General features: G+C 46.6%; 1 protein-coding gene across 3 annotated transcripts in view; it reads left to right on the top strand.

The window, feature by feature from the left end:
• UNC13B (unc-13 homolog B) overlaps nt 1–18,685 on the top strand; it is a 369,265-nt gene extending 350,580 nt beyond the window's left edge. Inside the window, exons 32-41 of one of the 3 annotated variants that reach the window (XM_040421204.1) lie at nt 2,563–2,640; nt 4,928–5,016; nt 6,147–6,293; nt 6,586–6,709; nt 8,298–8,354; nt 9,438–9,518; nt 9,737–9,884; nt 13,805–13,897; nt 15,307–15,466; nt 17,141–18,685. In XM_040421204.1, the coding sequence (XP_040277138.1) occupies nt 2,563–2,640; nt 4,928–5,016; nt 6,147–6,293; nt 6,586–6,709; nt 8,298–8,354; nt 9,438–9,518; nt 9,737–9,884; nt 13,805–13,897; nt 15,307–15,466; nt 17,141–17,426 (1,263 nt within the window). In that variant the 3' untranslated portion in view covers nt 17,427–18,685. The remainder of the gene's footprint in view (nt 1–2,562; nt 2,641–4,927; nt 5,017–6,146; nt 6,294–6,585; nt 6,710–8,297; nt 8,355–9,437; nt 9,519–9,736; nt 9,885–13,804; nt 13,898–15,306; nt 15,467–17,140) is intronic. The other 2 variants (XM_040421203.1, XM_040421202.1) reach the window with 2 other exon arrangements.
• The last annotated feature ends 413 nt before the right edge of the window (nt 18,686–19,098 follow it).

The raw sequence follows: 19,098 nt of genomic DNA on the forward strand, positions 1-19,098 counted from the left end.
CTGTAGCAGCACAACATGCCTCCCAGCAACACCAAACAAATCCCACAGTGCAACGCAAAACATCTTCTGAGCAGCAAACAAATACCACAGTGCAGCACAAAAAATCCTTTCCATCAGCACCAAATAAATAACCCAGTGCAGCACACTATACCTCCCCAGCAGCTCCAAAGGCATACCACAGTGCGGCACACTATACCTCCCCAGCAGCTCCAAAGGCATACCACAGTGCAGCACACTATACTTCCCCAGCAGCTCCAAAGGCATACCACAGTGCAGCACACTATACCTCCCCAGCAGCTCCAAAGGCATACCACAGTGCAGCACAACATACCTCCCCAGCAGCTCCAAAGGCATACCACAGTGCAGCACACTATACCTCCCCAGCAGCTCCAAAGGCATACCACAGTGCAGCACACTATACCTCCCCAGCAGCTCCAAAGGCATACCACAGTGAAGCACACTATACCTCCCCAGCAGCTCCAAAGGCATACCACAGTGCAGCACACTATACCTCCCCAGCAGCTCTAAAGCATACCACAGTGCAGCACACTATACCTCCCCAGCAGCTCCAAAGGCATACCACAGTGCGGCACACTATACCTCCCCAGCAGCTCCAAAGGCATACCACAGTGCAGCACACTATACTTCCCCAGCAGCTCCAAAGGCATACCACAGTGCAGCACACTATACCTCCCCAGCAGCTCCAAAGGCATACCACAGTGCAGCACAACATACCTCCCCAGCAGCTCCAAAGGCATACCACAGTGCAGCACACTATACCTCCCCAGCAGCTCCAAAGGCATACCACAGTGCAGCACACTATACCTCCCTAGCAGCTCCAAAGGCATACCACAGTGCAGCACACTATACCTCCCTAGCAGCTCCAAAGGCATACCACAGTGAAGCACACTATACCTCCCCAGCAGCTCCAAAGGCATACCACAGTGCAGCACACTATACCTCCCCAGCAGCTTCAAAGCATACCACAGTGCAGCACACTATACCTCCCCAGCAGCTCCAAAGGCATACCACAGTGCAGCACACTATACATTCCCAGCAGCTCCAAAGGCATACCACAGTGCAGCACACTATACCTCCCCAGCAGCTCCAAAGGCATACCACAGTGCAGCACACTATACCTCCCCAGCAGCTCCAAAGGCATACCACAGTGCAGCACACTATACCTTCCCAGCAGCTCCAAAGGCATACCACAGTGCAGCACACTATACCTCCCCAGCAGCTCCAAAGGCATACCAAAGTGCAGCACACTATACCTCCTCAGCAGCTCCAAAGGCATACCACAGTGCAGCACACTATACATTCCCAGCAGCTCCAAAGGCATACCACAGTGCAGCACACTATACCTCCCCAGCAGCTCCAAAGGCATACCACAGTGCAGCACACTATACCTTCCCAGCAGCTCCAAAGGCATACCACAGTGCAGCACACTATACCTCCCCAGCAGCTCCAAAGGCATACCACAGTGCAGCACACTATACCTTCCCAGCAGCTCCAAAGGCATACCACAGTGCAGCACACTATACCTCCCCAGCAGCTCCAAAGGCATACCACAGTGCAGCACACTATACCTCCCCAGCAGCTCCAAAGGCATACCACAGTGCAGCACACTATACCTCCCCAGCAGCTCCAAAGAAAATCCACAATACAGCACAACATACCTCTTCAGCAGCTCTAAAGAAATATTACACTTCAGCACAATATATCTCCACAGCTTCTCCAAAGAAATACCTTAACGCAGCGCAACATATCTCCCCAGCAGTGTCAAACAAATAATATGGTGCAGCACAGAATCACCCCAGCAATGTCAAATACTATAGTGCAGCACCAAATTCCTCCCCTTAAGCTCCAATACCAAGTGCAACATGAAATAACTCCGATCCTGTGCTAAATACCACAGTACAACGTAAATGACCCCTGCCTGCCATCCTGCTGAGGCTGGATGACCCTCTATGGCTTCCAGTGCTGTCTCCCACATTCTAACCTCCATTCTGATGTGATGTGGAGGAGCGGGGCGAGGAGGTGAGACACAGGCCCATCTCTTTACTAAAGAACATAGGGAGAGATCTATCAAAACTGGGGCAAAGTGAAAGTGGTTTACTAGCGCATATCAACCAATTGCAGCACAGCTTTCATTTTTCTAGAGCAGGTTAAGAAATGAAGGTCAACCCCTGATTTGTCACTGTAGGAAACAAAGACAATCTACTATTAGGTCCAGTGTTTAGACACTGTGGATTCTTAGCTGTAATTATTCTATACTGATCTTACATGTCAGGCCTTATAATTCTAGACATATCCAGAGCTGCATTCACAATTCTGCTGGTTACCACTTGATAATGGACCCATCCTTCACAGTTGCTTTGAGCTCCCATGATACCCTGCTTTCTGCTGTACTACATTGCATACTCCTCATGTTCTAGAAATGGGAAAGAGAGGAAGGTCTGTAACCTGTCACCTCCAACTAGTGGCCCCTCAATCCCTGGATAGGGGCCCCTGCAGTGAAATAATTGCATTCTGCGTAACATTGAATGTTCTCTTTTCCAGCCTTGCATCCTTATGAACAATGTTCAGCAGCTCCGAGTGCAACTAGAGAAGATGTTTGAAGCCATGGGAGGAAAAGAGGTGACTACTAACCTTCCGATCATTCGTCATGTAGCATTATGAGAGTGGCTCAGAGCTGGAGAGGTGCATTATGGGAGTGGCTCAGAGCTGGAGAGGTGCATTATGGGAGTGGCTCAGAGCTGGAGAGGTGCATTATGGGAGTGGCTCAGAGCTGGAGAGGTGCATTATGGGAGTGGCTCAGAGCTGGAGAGGTGCATTATGGGAGTGGCTCAGAGCTGGAGAGGTGCATTATGGGAGTGGCTCAGTGCTGGAGAGGTGCATTATGGGAGTGGCTCAGAGCTGAAGAGGTGCATTGTGGGAGTGTCTCGGAGGTGGAGAGGTGCATTGTGGGAGTGTCTCGGAGGTGGAGAGGTGCATTATGGTAGTGGCTCAGAGCTGGAGAGGTGCATTATGGGAGTGGCTCAGAGCTGGAGAGGTGCATTAAGAGAGTGGCTCAGTGCTAGTGAGGTGCATTATGGGAGTGGCTCAGTGCTGAAGAGGTGCATTATGGGAGTGGCTCAGAGCTGAAGAGGTGCATTATGGGAGTGTCTCAGAGCTGGAGAGGCGCATTATGGGAGTGTCTCACAGCTGAAGAGGTGCATTATGGGAGTGGCTCACAGCTGAAGAGGTGCATTATGGGAGTGGCTCACAGCTGAAGAGGTGCATTATGGGAGTGGCTCACAGCTGAAGAGGTGCATTATGGGAGTGGCTCACAGCTGAAGAGGTGCATTATGGGAGTGGCTCAGAGCTGAAGAGGTGCATTATGGGAGTGGCTCAGTGCTAGAGAGGTGCATTATGGGTTCTGGCTCAGAGCTGGAGAGGTGCATTATGGGTTCTGGCTCAGAGCTGGAGAGGTGCATTATGGGTTCTGGCTCAGAGCTGGAGAGGTGCATTATGGGAGTGGCTCAGAGCTGGAGAGGTGCATTATGGGAGTGGCTCAGAGCTGGAGAGGTGCATTATGGGAGTGGCTCAGAGCTGGAGAGGTGCATTATGGGAGTGGCTCAGAGCTGGAGAGGTGCATTATGGTTAATGGTCTAGAGCAGGAGAGGTGCATTATGCGAATAGTTCAGAGCAGAAGTAGTACATTATAGGAGTGGTTCACAGCTGGAGAGGTGCATTATAAAGGGAGTCCAGAGTTAGATCAGGAGGAATGCATTTTGGGTGTAATTCTGTTCAGAGCAGCAGAAATGCACTGTAGGTGTAGTCTAGAGCAGGAGAGGCGCATGATAGGAAAAGTTCTGAACAATAGCTGCATTATCGGAGTAGTTTAAAGCAGGAAGAGTGTATAATGGGAGTGGTACTGAAAAGAAGAGATGCATGATAAAGGTGGTTCATAGCAGAAGGAGTGCATCATGAAGGCACTTAAAGCTAGAGCGGGAGGAATGCATTATGGACGTAGTTTAGTTCAAGGCAGGAAAAGTGCGTTATGGGTGTAGTTCAGAGCAAGATAAGCAAATTATGGGAAAGGCTGTGAACAAGAGGTGCATTGTAGAAGTAGTTTGGATTAGGAAACGTGCACTGTGGGAATGGTGCTGAGCAGGAGGGGTGCGTGTTGAAGACGTTCCAGAGCTAGAGCAGGAGGAATGCATTATGGGAGAAGTTCAGTACAGAGCAGGAGAGGCGATGAAGATGGAAATGCATTATGGGAAAGGTTCGGAACAGGTGCATTGTAGGAATAATTGAGAGCAGGAGACGTATACTGTGAGAGTGGTACAGGAGAGGGGCATGATAGGAGTAGTTCTGAAATGGAAAGACAGATGATGAGGGCAGTTCAGAGCAAGAGAGGTGGATTGAGGAGGTAATTCAAAGCTGGAAAGGTGTGTGTGGGGGGATTCAAATTAGCAAAGATTCATGATAAGGGTCAGAAACCAACACTTAAGTGAATGTCAGTAATAGTTCCTTTCTGCTATGTCTCTGGACCATAGCGCCCCCGTGTGGCTGTGCCTGACTATAGCCGGTGTTACCTGGCTGTATGCTATTTGAGGGTTCTCAGCAGGTCCTCTCTGGCTCTGTCATATTAATCGTGGATAGAGATCGCTGTATGTGCAGCCTCCGCTCCTTTGATGCAAGCAGTCGTGATGTCTCCTGCAGGGAGAGTGTATAACAATGTCCTCCCACTCCTCTAACTAGCTTGTTAAATCCAGCAGAAAGGCTGGGCCGTGTCTGTGGCTGAGACCCCCGTGTCACCCTAAAGAGAAATGCCCAGGAGATCTGATCTAAGACAAAGCATCTGCAGGCTGGATGTAATAGGATTGACTGTGTCCCGATAATGTCCATAGTTGTTGTTTGGGGTTTTCTTCTCTTCTAGCTGGACCCTGAGGCCAGTGACACCCTGAAGGAGCTCCAAGTGAAGCTGAACAATGTCTTGGATGAACTGAGTGCTGTGTTTGGAAATAGGTGAGAGCTGAGGGAAAGGAAGAGATGGCAGGGGTCCTGCAGTCTTATAAAGCTCAAACGCTGTATAACGAAACGTTCTGCGTCTCTCTGATATACTACAGGTGAAACTCGAAAAATTAGAATATCATGCAGAAGTTCAGTTATCACAGTATTAGGCCTCATGCACGGCAGTGTTTTTTCACTGTCAGTGTTTTGGCTTCAGTGGTCCGTGTCCGATTTTGCTTCAGTTGTGTTTCCTTGTGTCTTCCTTTTTTTTTGTCTGACAAGGGAAAAAAGGAAGGTTAATGAAAAGTGTAATTTTATTGCACCAAGGTCTTGTAGAAAAAAACGGACACGGATGACATACCAGTTGTGCATCCGTTTTTTTTGACGGACCCATTGACTTGAATGGGTCCGTCCCCGCTTTCCACTGACAAGAATAGGACAGGTTATATTTTTTGGACAGACTGGAATCGCGGATCACGGACGCGGAGAAAAAAACGAGGACTATCAGTTTTTTTTCACAGCTCCATAGAAATGAATGGGACCTTCGCTAAACTGTGAAAAATGACGGAACGGACGCGGATGCACACAACGGTCGTGTGCATGAGGCCTAATGCAACTTAAAATTAGAATTTTGTGAAAAGGTTCAATATTCTAGGCTCAAAGTGTCGCACTCCAGTCCGCTAATTAATCCATACCCCCTGAGCAAAGGGGACCTGAGATTGTGACTTTGGGGTTTTCATAAACTGAAAGCCATAATCATCCAAATTATAACAAAGGCTTGACATATCTCACTTTGCATGTAATGAGTCTCATATGTTAGTTTCAACTTTTAAGTTGCATTACTGAAATAAATGAACTTTGCACGATATTCACATTTTTCGAGTTTCACCTGTATGCGATTCAAATCTTCACCATTTTCAAGATCTCAGCTTGTTTGCATCTCAAGCCTGGAAACCCATCCTCGCATAGCGGCAGTTTCTGACTCTGAGGAGGACAGAAGTTCCTGTGCTGTTGCTGTGTTGCTCCCATTGTCTACACTGATATATTGTAACAAATACTCAGCGCTAGAGCAAGTTGGATTTAAAGAAGACCTAGCTCCTCTGCCGTCTCTGGCTTATGTCTCTTTTTTGGTGATATTTTCTCAGTTTCCAGTTCCGGATCGATGAATGTATTAAGCAGATGTCAGAGATCCTGGGCCACGTAAAGGGCACTGGGAACGTATCCCTTAGGAATACGGTGGCACAGGACGCAGACAATGTTCTCCGCCCCCTGATGGACTTCTTGGATGGAAAGTGAGTGAGAAATAACTGTTCTGTGTTCACGGAATTAATCCTGTAACCATCAAACAACCACTCTGGTCTCAAGTGCACGGAGATCCAGGGTGGTCACCTCTGGTGGGCAGCCACCCAGAGAGAAAAAGCCCTGTATAACCTGAACCTTTCCCTTTAACAGGAACAGACACATGTGTAGCTATTGAGGAAGCAGCTTTAATTTCCCTCTCTCCCAATAATGGCTGTGTGGTACCTGTGTGCCCGCAGTTGGCACTGGCCTTGTTTTCTGATTGTGTGCCTTTGCTCCCTGCAGTCTGACCTTGTTCGCCACCGTGTGTGAGAAGACTGTCCTGAAGCGCGTCCTGAAAGACCTTTGGAGGGTGGTGATGAACACGATGGAGAAGATGATTGTCCTTCCTCCCCTCACAGACCAGTCGGTGAGCATCAGCCAGATGAATGACACTGTGACCAGGACATGGGGTGGAGAGGTCATACCTGGTGGTTGTGGAAGCCCCTATGCCACATGAGAGATAGGGGTCCGGGTAGAGATTTTGCATTGAAAACCAGGAGCAACAGCACATGAGGGGTGACTAGTACCCAGCTGTTCCTGGCATGTTTCATCCAACCTCCTGGAAAATGCTGAGACACAGCTGTGATATTTTCCCCAATGACCGCCCCCATCACCAGAACTGCTGGGTAGTGAGAAGCGCGTCTGCCCCCTGCGATAATAGCTGATGCGCTTCACGCCACATTGTCTGCTGCAGGTGTCACATGGGGGGGCTGCACTCTTGTCTGTGACTGCGGTGGAGCACAATATCCTCTGTACCAAACTTCCAATGGTCCAGGGAAGTGAGATATGAGGTGCTGTTTGCAGGGTCCTCACACTGTTGCTTGGAGAATTTTTGCCTCTGACCACTAGTGCGGGAAAAGTGCATTTTTGTCTCCGTGATTTGCAGAGCCACCGTTGTGTACCCACAGTGTTCCCTGCAGGGCACAGTGCTATAGTGCAAACAGCCCCTCATATCTCAGCTTCCTGCCTAGGCATGACATGAACCTGAAGATCCACAGCATAGTAGGAATAAAAGTTAAAGGTCCCTACACCCATGTGCCCAGCTATAATAATCTCATCCAGTAGCCTGGTGCTGGTCATATTCTGATTTTAGGGTGCACGCCCGTTTTGTGGCTTAAGAGGTACAGGACTCGATATCTGCTTCTCTAATTGATTTTTATTTTCCCGTTAACTTCGGGTGGACCCCTGTTGCCATCAGATGGTAAGTTTAGCCCTTGCCCCCCAATATTTGTGCAGAACACACATTTACCCCGGAAAGCCTTGTGTCTAACCCTTTGTGTGACACATGTCATACCAGCACGGTTGAAAATCCCTTGGGTTAACCCTCTCCACATGCGTCCGCCTATGTTAACCAGAACCTCATTACCACTGGCTCCGCACCCCCTTCACCACAATTGCCCTCACCCGGTCACCGTCCGGCAGAAGCCATATTACATAGAATATAATATGAAGTGGCTAGGATGGGACCCAGGCAGGGTGTGCATGTTATAGAGGCTTTGGTGAATTCATGAGGCACGAGGCACTTGTTACCTCATCCAGGGATTGTTCTGCAGCATCTATGGTCACTGTTCGGGCCTGTAGAACAGCGGCCTCCACTTTGTGCTAGTGACCGGTATGATGTGAAGAAACTGCGCAGAGGACCTGGAAATCGTATTTTCGGATTAACGTCCAATAATCTGGCGTCCTGAGGACGTGCAGCCCAAGAGGGAATTCTGTACCATCGAACTGGCCTCCTGGGTTTACTATGATGTGCACATGGACTCACCCGAGATCCACAAACTCATCCACTTAGTCCATTATGGGTCTATGGATAATCAGGATTTCCATCGGGTGCTGGACCATTAGACTCTACTATTATTCATCTGTGCCCTGTCATGTCTGAGCTTTTCTTTCATGAATGAAATCCCTTGTAAATAACACTCGTTCTCTCCTTTCTCTTCTTCCTTCCGCTTCAGGGAACTCAGCTGATTTTCACTGCAGCCAAAGAGCTGGGCCAGTTGTCGAAGCTGAAGGTACGGTGCAATAAACGGTGCAATGGCGTCTTGTAGCTGCCTCCTGCATGTGCAGCCATTAGACCAGCGGCATGCCTGCGCTGTGTCTGTCCTGCATATTACCTCACCCCAGTTGTGCAACCGCACAGTTTCAGTGTTTATTGGTCACCCTTGTACACTATATGTGTATTTAGCAGCATATATTTAGTTGCATATGATGTGATTAGATAAGGTACAACCAAATGATATGCTTAACCCCTTCCTGACATCCACCCTAGGTACACGGCACAAGTCAGGTCCTTGAAGAGCGGACACCGTAGTGTTTGTGATGAGAGACGACTTTGATCACAGACATTTAACCCCTCAGATGCTGTAGTCATTTGGCTGACATTCAGTAAATATGGCAGCCAGAAGACTTGTCTTAGAAAAGTAATTCTGTGCATTGAGCTGCTTCACAGCCCCTCCCCACTGCTCTGAGTGACAGCTGTAGTGGTCTCCTGGTTGGATGCTACAGCTGTCACTCGAGGGGGGTGGCTGTGAAGCAGCTCAATGCAGGGAGCACTTCACAGTGAAGCTCCTCCTCCTGGACACTTGCAAGAGCAGAATCTAGCAGAATAAACTTTCTTATTCAAACTACTCCTGATAAGAAAAGCTCCAGAAAAGGTATGCTTGTACTGCACTCCACATCTGCAACCTAGTGCGGTCAGCAGTTTAGCCTGGTCAAAGCTGCTAACAGACTCCCTGTAATCTTCTTCCGGGATGACTTTGTCTTGTTCCCTGGAGACTTGAAAGTTTGAATACACCCCGAACATCTGACTCCATGTTCTCATCAATTGTAACGAGACCTATAGATGTGTCAGTAGAACATGATCAAGATGGGTTTTCATCAGAGGTTTTGGAAATGGGGAGAAAGTAAAACACCACCTATATGAGAAGTTACCTATACAGGTGGGCTCTGGAGCCCTCTTGTGGCTGTGAAGGTCACTGCAGGCCAAGCCTGAAGGCTTACTGCTTTTGTCTCCTCACCATCTTCATTGCCTTGCATCACAATCATTATGTATGTTTATTCAGTATGAAATGGGCAATGTCCTTTTGTCCTTATAGGATCATATGGTGAGAGAAGAGACCCGCAGTCTGACCCCAAAGCAGTGCGCTGTAATGGACCTGGCTCTGGATACCATCAAGGTATGTGCTGGAGCGATTGTTTTCTATGTTGCAGGGCTGTGCTGAGAAGAGGGCACCACACAAGTATCCCTGTACCCTGCCACTCCGTAGTCAGTTTGGATAGTAGGGGCACATGAGCCAAGGGGTTGCGGGACGGAGGGATGCCGAGTTGTGCATTGATGCCCCCTGTCATCCTGGCTGCAGCAGTCCTCTAAGCATTGTCTCCTCTTTCTTTCCAGCAATACTTCCATGCAGGAGGAAACGGCCTTAAGAAGACATTCCTGGAGAAGAGCCCAGAACTACAGTCCCTGCGCTACGCCTTGTCCCTGTACACACAGACCACAGATACACTCATCAAAACTTTTGTGCAGACCCAGACGGCGCAAGGTATTATTATTGTACATGGCAAGGCTGGGTATTTTGGATTTGCTGTATAGCAGCGCCCTCTGGTGGTCAATGGACAGATTGCACCAGTCAACAATCTGAAGTGAAGAACTGCTGTATGGATAGTGGGGTTGCTTAAAGGGTACCTAAACCTTTGACGGTTTAATAGAAAGTATATGGGATTTCTATGCCATGTGCTCCAAAAACTGAACAGCGCTGCTGCCCCTTTTATTTGTCATAGGTTTAGTTACCATTTAAAATGGGGTTGTCTGAAATATCCTCCACCATATAGAAAAAAAAATTGTATCCATGTAGTAATTTATCTGAAATTATACAAGGTTTTGTTCTGGTTTCCTACCTTTTTTTAGGTCCCCACTATTTGGGTGTGATAATATGTTACTTAACGGCGTTATATAGTGACAAAGATGCTTCAGGAGGATCCGTCACTCAGGAGTCTGTGTGAGCTGGGTGACAAACTAATCTGAGGCTTAATAGCCGTCATGTTGGTTGTCACTCAGCTTTCCCAGAAGCAGATAATAGCCTACAGCTGCCAGGAATGTTTAACCACTTGACACAAGAGGGCGACATTTCTTCTCTCATACGTTTCTTGATTGCATTGTGTCTGCTGTCGAGGACAGTCAGTCTCTGTAAAGCATGTCATTGTCTTCACTTGTCAATCTGGTGTGCTTTGTCTTTCTATAACTCTCTCTTCCTCTTCTCTCGCCTGCTGTCTCTTGCGTTCACATCTCAGTGCATGATGGGAAGGGTATTAGGTATACGGCTAATGAGGACATTCAGCCCGAGAAGGGTATGTGTTGGTATTGTGGTAGTATGTGCTATAGAGAGACCAATCAAATCTTGCATATGTTCCTCTCCCCTTATATTCTAGAACCCCCTTCCACATCACCCCCCTGCCACAATTACTAGAAGGATTGAACCATTTTACACAGTTTTACATAAATAACTACATAACATTACTTATTTTGTACTGATCCTGAGTTATCATGCTCCAGAGCTGCATTTACAATTCTGCATTCCCTGCTTGTTTGGTGTCTTGTGATTTGAACTGGGAAGTATTATTTATACACCGGGCACTCTACAGTCATCTGATGGAGGAAAATCCATCTTGCACCCTACAAATAATTTTAGAAGACTGTCATCCAGCTTGCTCACTGCTTCCACTAACAACCGGCAGAACTGTGAGTGCAGCTCTGGAGTACAGTACAGGCTGCCATTCAGCATTAAAACATATAAGTAAGGTATGTACATAATAAAGCAAAGTGTTTTACGTATTTTGAAAAAAGTTTCTGTATGTAAACAATGAAGGATGGACATGAGCTTTAATTGTAGCTTGCACTAGGCCTGTGCCTTATCACATAATAAACCCACTATAAAAAGTGAATCTTCTGACTGGGTCCATGGCCTGACAGAATAAGGTCTGTAGGTTTACCAATCAGAGGGGTAGATTTACTATCCCAAATGTGCCAGAATTCTACTAAGTATCTGATTGGCAGAGGACACCCCATCAGTCAGTAGCTGAGGCACCAGAACTACACAGTTCCATCTAGTGGACAGAGCTGCTTACTGCAGCCCTACTTCCATTCACTTCAGTAACTAGCTCTGTCAACTGCACAATGGATGAGCTGTGTAGTCCTATTGTTGGAGCTATTCAGAAAGAGCTGATTGACATGGACCCCACCGCGCAGATATTGGTGGCCTATAACAAGCATAGGCCATCAATAATAAAATCCTGTAACACACCTTTAAGGTTGTGGCTAAAGATGCACAAGTGCACACCGAAAATTGCACTAGAATTTTGGCATAAAGTAAGCCAAGTATAGTAGGTGGCATAAGGCGTCTTTCACACGAGTGATACGGATTGTGTCAGGATCTGTCCGGGGAACAACTGATGGTTTTGCAGGCAAATCCAATGAGTTTTTTCCTGCAATTGCGTTCGGTGTGTGCTTTATTTCCATTCGGATTGCATGCAATTTTTCATGCCCGTGAAGAATGACGCTCAAGATCTCTTAGCCATCATCAGTGAAAAACGTACTCGGGTGCCTTGGGGCCAGAGCTTCTTGAAAAATGCACAATATAGAACATGCTGCAATTTTTTTGTTTTTATTTTTCACCTGATGCATGAAAACCTTGCACAGACCTATTGAAATGGATGGGTTAGTATTCCGTCTGGCTGCTATGTGCTCGCTATGTGCATCACATCCAGATGGAAAACTCGCTTGTGTGAACGAGGCCTAAAGGTCACCAGATTTATCATTCAGCATCACTATGATATATGTGGCCTGTCAGGTCTAAATTCACACTATGTAACCATTCCTCAAGATTAGTAAATCTTCCCCAATATCTCCGGCTGTCGGTTTCTTGTGTCCCCGCTGTGGTGATCATGTAGAGATTGTCCGTGTTGTCTTATGTTCCCGTGTCCAGCGCCTCCTCATGTTATTCTGTGTCTGTCTCGCCTTCAATAAGAAGCCAGTCTGCTGAGCACTGTGTAGAAAGAGAAGAGCTCTGCTTATGAACACCATGAAATATCATATTCATTCTGTAGATCATAAAGGGTAACAAAATTTGTCATAATTTGCTAAATATAAAATCCAGTGAAATTATAATTGCTTATAGTATGGCACCTCCTAGTGTTTAGAGCTAGGTGTGCACGTCCATCTACGGAGTAGAATGCTGTTGGTCACACATGCTCAGTCACTCTCCCCACACCCGGTGATCCTCTGTTCCCTACTGGGCAGCCAAATGAAATGGATTTCTGCCCTGCTTGTCAGGAGAATGGCGGCATAGCTGTGAAAACTCCTTCACAGGGGTGCACCACCAATGGGGCCAGGTGAGGCGATTGCCTCAGGCAGCACCAGGTAGGGGCAAGAGGGGGCAGCGGAAGGGCAATGGGAAATGCGCAATTTCATTGTGGCAAAGGGGTTAGGTTAAGAAATTGGCAATGGGGGGGCACTGTTTCAGTTTTCACCTCAGGCAGCAGAAAGGCTAGGTGCACCCCTGCTCCTTCACTGCGGAAAGTAAGAAGGGTCTATTATTGTCAGCTGTCAGAAGGAGGAGGAGAGTGATTCTGTTCAGAGCCCATCCCCAGCATCACAGATTATCAGCAGTACCAAGTTGGACACATAGAGGCAAAAGAAAATGACCGATTTTAGTATTTTTTATTCTAGAAACGCTATAAATTATTGCACTTTACATCTGTTGATGTCTTTATGCAATTCACCACCAGGACTGCATCCACAGATGGACTTCTCTCGAGCTGCAGGGTTTTCCATCTGCCTACAGCATGCACTGTTGTGCTGCATTAGCGGGAGGTTGGGTGTGTAACACCAGTACCTGTACTGTACTCTCAGTAAACCTGAGTGCAGAAACCGGTTTATACAGGATAAGGCTTCAAACTGTCGGGGTGTGAATGCAGCTTTGGATGTGAGTGGAGTATAATTCTACAGTATAAGAGAGGAAGTAACTTAAAGAGGTATTCCTGTTAGAAAAAGTTATCCCTTATCTACAGGATACGGGATAACTATTAGATCGGTGAGGATACTACCGCTGGTAACCCAGCCGATCACGGGAGCGTCGGCCCTGTACCTCGTGGAGCCCTCCTGAGAAGAAAGAAGTGACTGGTCGGAAATGGGTGCCGTTGCTCCGTTCAATTCTATGGGAGTGCCGTTCTCATAATCATTGGGGTCCGAGCAGTAGGACCCCCACCGATTCACGGGATAGGGGATAACTTTCTCTAACTGGAATACCCCTTTAAGACTGGTGCAAGATTAGTAGTTGTGTGGTGGGATACCTACTCCCTGCTGAAGATCCACTACCAAACTGGCGCAGTATCAGTAGTACCAGCTGGGCACTGGAGCGCCAGGCTGGTTGTACTGTACTTTTATACACCTATCTCTGTTTTCTAGGCTCTGGTGTTGACGATCCTGTAGGGGAGGTGTCCATACAGATAGACCTCTTCACACACCCTGGGACTGGAGAACAGAAGGTGACGGTGAAAGGTACGGAGATCGCGCCTCCATAGGTTTATTTCATTATACCGTGTAACCCTAACTGCTTTTGCCAAACTGTGTTTTTGTGACCAGGACTGGGATGATATGAAATGTACTTATTTTCCATAAGAAAAGCGGCATATTTGCATCTTGTCATTCAAGTCAGGAAAAAAACACCAAATACGTTTAAATTTACATGTGTTATACCAAAGATTTTAGGTTTCACACAAGCACTTTTAGTCCAGGAAGCATGCTCGTGTGATGGCTGCATTTCTCGAACGGATCACTGCTCATCTGCCTCGCACCTTCAGCATCATAATTACTTATGATGCTGTGAGTTCCTGCCTGACTGGGGGTCATTAATGATGCTGTGAGCTCAGGTCAGAGATGCAGTATTCAGTCCGGGAAATGCAGCCATCACATGGAGAATGTTTCCCAGACGGAACGCGCTTGTGTGAAACTAGCCTTAGAGAGAGTGTTTATGATTTCACGAATCAGTCACCATGTGCCGTATCTCTTTATACCGTCCTTGGTAGCAGTCGGAATCCAGTATATCCAGGTGGAGGTGTTCACCTTGCTTCTCCGAGTACTCTCCCATGTTCTCCTTGTATTATATCAAGGATCTGGACTTTGAGGGCCATCCTGTAGGCCCTGGTGCCATGGTTCTTCACCGGAGTCTGAACCACATAGTCTTCCTCCTTGTGATTGCCCAGGAAGCCCCGATCCACTACAACAAATCAGTTCCAAGCCGCTTTCTACTAGCCATTACCTTGGGGAATTCCTTGCATCTTCATGATCTGTAAAGCTTTGATATCTGCTTCCTACAGAAGCAAAGAAGACGGTATTTGAGGCTGCAGACCCCATAGAATGTTATAGATTTTCATAAGGCCCAGTGTGAGGTGCAGTGGTGGCATTAGCACCTTTAGGGGTCTGCCAGTGGCTCCCTGTGGATGTTGCTCCTCCACACAGACAACTCTCCCCGCTGTGGTCATGCCCACCCGTGGTACTGCACATGTCCAGTGACCTCCCAGACGGACTCTTCAATTTCGATTCATAGTTTGTTTTTTCCTAAATTTGTGTAAATTAAGAGATTCAAATTTGCCCATTTTTCTTATAAAATAATAGTTGCTCAGTGTTATTAGAATGACCGTTATCTGAAACACACCAAGCAATTACTTACCGAGATTACTTACCTTGGATCTCCTGGCTCCTCCCCCGTGTCCAGGCTCCTCCCCTTAATTAATGTGCAGCAGTTTTCTAGTTATTAAAAACTTTGTGAATGTCACACTGAAACGTACGTGATCATTTCTAATTATGCAGAATCTACGTTATTTTTCTAGTTGGGGAAGTCATTAAACATATCAGAAATCCCTGTAGATGGTGTCCTCCTAATAGACTGGTGTCTGCTTTTCCTTCAGTGGTGGCAGCAAATGACCTGAAATGGCAAACAACTGGAATGTTCCGGCCGTTTGTGGAGGTCACCATGATCGGTCCTCACCAGAGTGAGAAGAAGCGGAAGTTCACCACCAAATCAAAGAGCAACAACTGGGCCCCTAAGTACAACGAAACCTTTCACTTGTGAGTATAATGGTGTCCTCAATGCGAAGTGACATTAATGCCGTCAAAGGCTATGACTTTATTATTTTCCCATGGACATAGTCATATTCTGACAACCATAACTTTTACTGTTGTGACCCAGGAGATGTGTGAGGGCTTGTTGTTCTGTGGGGTGCATGGTCGTTTTAATTGTTATTGTTTTGGAGAAAATGCTACTTTTTGATCATTTCCATTTTATTTATTTTTTTGTGTTAATGCAAGGTGACCAAAAAACATTTCTGAAGTTGTGAATTTTTTCATATTTGAGCAGATCAGACATTTTTGGGTGCAGCAATTTTTTTCTTTACATTTTTATTTTTAACTGTTTTTGCGTTATTTTTTTTGTCCCCTTAGGGGACTTGAAATTGTGATTGTTCACTCTCTTGTACCATACATTGCAATGACTGGTGATTTTACAGGAACTCTAAAAAGAGACCTAATATGGCAGGCATGGGGGCCTTCACAAGACCACTGGCTGCCATGACAACCAGTCAGGAACCCCACAATTGCATGTTTGTTTAACCACTCAGGTACCACTGTTACTATTGATCATAGCATCTGAGATGCTAAACAGACAGGATCAGAGATGTCTCTGATCCTGGTCCAAGCAGGGTGATGTCAGCCCCTGAGTGCACTCTATACGCTTCATTTACATCTGGCTGCATAAAGGGGGGTTTAGGGTGACATCACTAGAGCATGCAGTCTATCCATTGACTAGAAACTGATGACATCACTGAGAATGTAGTCTATATCAGTGTTCCTCAACTCCAGTCCTCCGGACCCACCTACCGGTCATGATTTGAGAATATCTGTCACGCTTCGGTGTGGGAGGGAAACACCACACTGAGCATAGGAGGGAAGGAGGAAACAGGGAATCAGGCCTGAGAACTAGGCAAGGAACATGGACATCTCCTAGTGAAAACCCTAACCAAAATCCTGACTGACTACCAGTATGAACAGACCCCAAAGGTAGGTGAGTTCATACGCAGAAATACCTAGAGTCCTAACTAGCCCTATAGGACCCTGGTACTAATGGCAGGGACTAGACTACCTGTTCCTCCAAAAGAAAGGACGAACAGGAGTCTACTTCAGGCCTAATACAAACAATAGGGAAATGCAACACACAGAACCCAAACAAAATACAAAAGGGAAAGCAAAGACTTAACTTCAAAGAAGCTATGGAAGCACCAGGAACTCAACCGAGATCCAACCACAAACAATCCACAGGCACAGAAGCTATAAACCGCACAGCATAGTGGGAGAAGCAACTGTAAATGAGGAAGGTTAAATGACCACATAAGCAACACCTGGAGGAAAGGGGTGTGGCCATTACAAAAAACAACACAGACACCTATTGATCCACAAGGAAAACCTGTCAGATCAAACCACGTGTTGCCCCTCACAGATCTCCTGCCACTCACTGTCGCCGGGACGTCAGTATGTCTCGGTACGTCTGTGACAATATCCCACAGAATCAATACCTGTGGTAAGTCCTGATGCATTGACATTAATTCTGTAGCCTGCTGAATACTAAGGAAATCCTGAAAAAATGACCGGCAGGTGGGCCCTGAGGTCTTTGGATGTTATTGTATAAAATGTCCGCCACTATGGTTTAGTATATATTTGTGACCGTAATTCTTCTCTACCTCCCTCTAGCATTCTGGGAAATGAGGATGGACCGGAGTGCTACGAGCTTCAGGTGTGTGTGAAGGATTATTGCTTTGCCCGTGAAGACCACGTGTTGGGAATAGCAGTGGTCCAGCTGCGGGACATTGCAGACAAGGGCAGCTGTGCGTGCTGGTGTCCGTTGGGGCGCCGCGTCCACATGGATGACACTGGACTGACCATCCTGCGCATACTTTCCCAAAGGACCAATGACGAGGTTGCTCGGGAGTTTGTCAAGTTGAAGTCAGAGACCCGCTCTACAGAAGAGGACAGCTGAACTCCGTCCGAGTCCTCTCCTATGTGCCAATTATTTCAGCTCTTGCTGCCTCCGCGTTCCGTGTCCCATACGTTGCACAAGTGGACAGGAGCGGATGGTGAGCAGATTATTTTTGTGTATTGCCTGGCTCCGCAGAAGGCGCTTGGTGTCCTGTACATAAGATATTTATATAAAGTGACTCTTACTCTGCCCTGTGAGGCGCAATGGGTTCTCGACATCCCGGGGCGATCGCTAGCGCCTTTTCTATTTTCGTGACTGTTAACGCAATAAGTCACCGCCAGCTGGTGCAGGACTGTGCTGCTCGCGGAGTCAGTCCTTAAAGGCGCAGGCACGCAGAGCAGTTAAAGAATGTTGCGGGCCGCATCTGCCATCTTTTTATCACCTTGCAATACAATATGTTTGTCTTGTTTTTTTTATTTAAGATTATTTAAAGAACTTGTCAGTTTTAAGGTCACATCATTTTATCTTCACGATGAAGCTGCGTTGTAACGTTCCACATCTAGACCTCCATTTTCTTTTTAATATATATATTTTTGTTTTCTTTTGAGGGACCTTTGCATTGTTAGGCGGTATAGTAGTTTAGACTGTAGTATTGATGAGACTGCACCTTTTAAGGAAGTGTTACAATAACTTTATATATATGTATAATGTGCCATATATCGCTCAGCTGGTGCTCCGCAACTAACGCCCGTTTTCTTACAGCTGGAAAGGTGTGTAGAGATTTGTTTCAATGTCATATTTTGCACTAATTTGGGAAGGCGGCGTCTGCATTTGGCATTTGATTCACTATGGGTGAGAAGAACAAGACGCGGCGATGAGGATGGAGACGCTCCTTCTTTCGTTGTATTATATGCTGTGATTGCTCTCAGCGCGGCTGCAGAGTTGCACTCTATAATAAATCCCTCCCCTCTGTAATCTACATTATACATTCCCTGGACATGTAGTGTTCATTGCTGCTCCTGCCAAGACCGCCATACCCCGGTGCTGCCTGTACAGCACATGAGCTGCCATGTAGGGTGCAAGTGTACAGTGAGTGTAAAGGGTGAGAGTGTAATGTAGACTCGTCATTGTATGTGCCAGTCACTGACCCCATAGCTCAGTCCTTAATAAAGATCTTTACTGCAGCATCTCACGTCTCCTGTCATAATCTCACTAGGGTGTATTGGGGGGGTTGGAATCGTTCGCTAAGCAAGTTATGCCCAGCAGTTACTGAATGACTGACTATGATACGCTGTCACTGCAGTCACCCACCCTCCCCCCCAGTACATACACATACAGTTGTGTTCAAAATAATAGCAGTCAGACATCACTAACCTGATCAATCACTGTTTTTGGTAGAAATGATATTTCTACATGGCAAATAATTTACTAGCAGGTGTAGTAGAGTAATAGAAATCCAACAGACCCAACAGTCATGACATGCATGCTGCTGATTCTCTGTAATTCAAGCACTTACTGAAAGGGGCATGTTCAAAATAATAGCAGTGTGGAGTTTAATGAGTGAGGTCATTCATTCTTTGACAACAAATGTTGTACATGATGGTTACAGTGCATTTCTCTCTGAAATTCTGAGTGAAATGGGTTGTTCCAGACATTGTTCAGAAGAACAGCGTACCTTGATTAAAAAGTTGATTGGAGAGGGGAAAACATATAAAGAAGTGCAGAAAATGAT

The sequence above is a fragment of the Bufo bufo genome, chromosome 2 (assembly GCF_905171765.1).
Source record: "Bufo bufo chromosome 2, aBufBuf1.1, whole genome shotgun sequence".
In the NCBI taxonomy this organism is placed as follows: domain Eukaryota; kingdom Metazoa; phylum Chordata; class Amphibia; order Anura; family Bufonidae; genus Bufo; species Bufo bufo.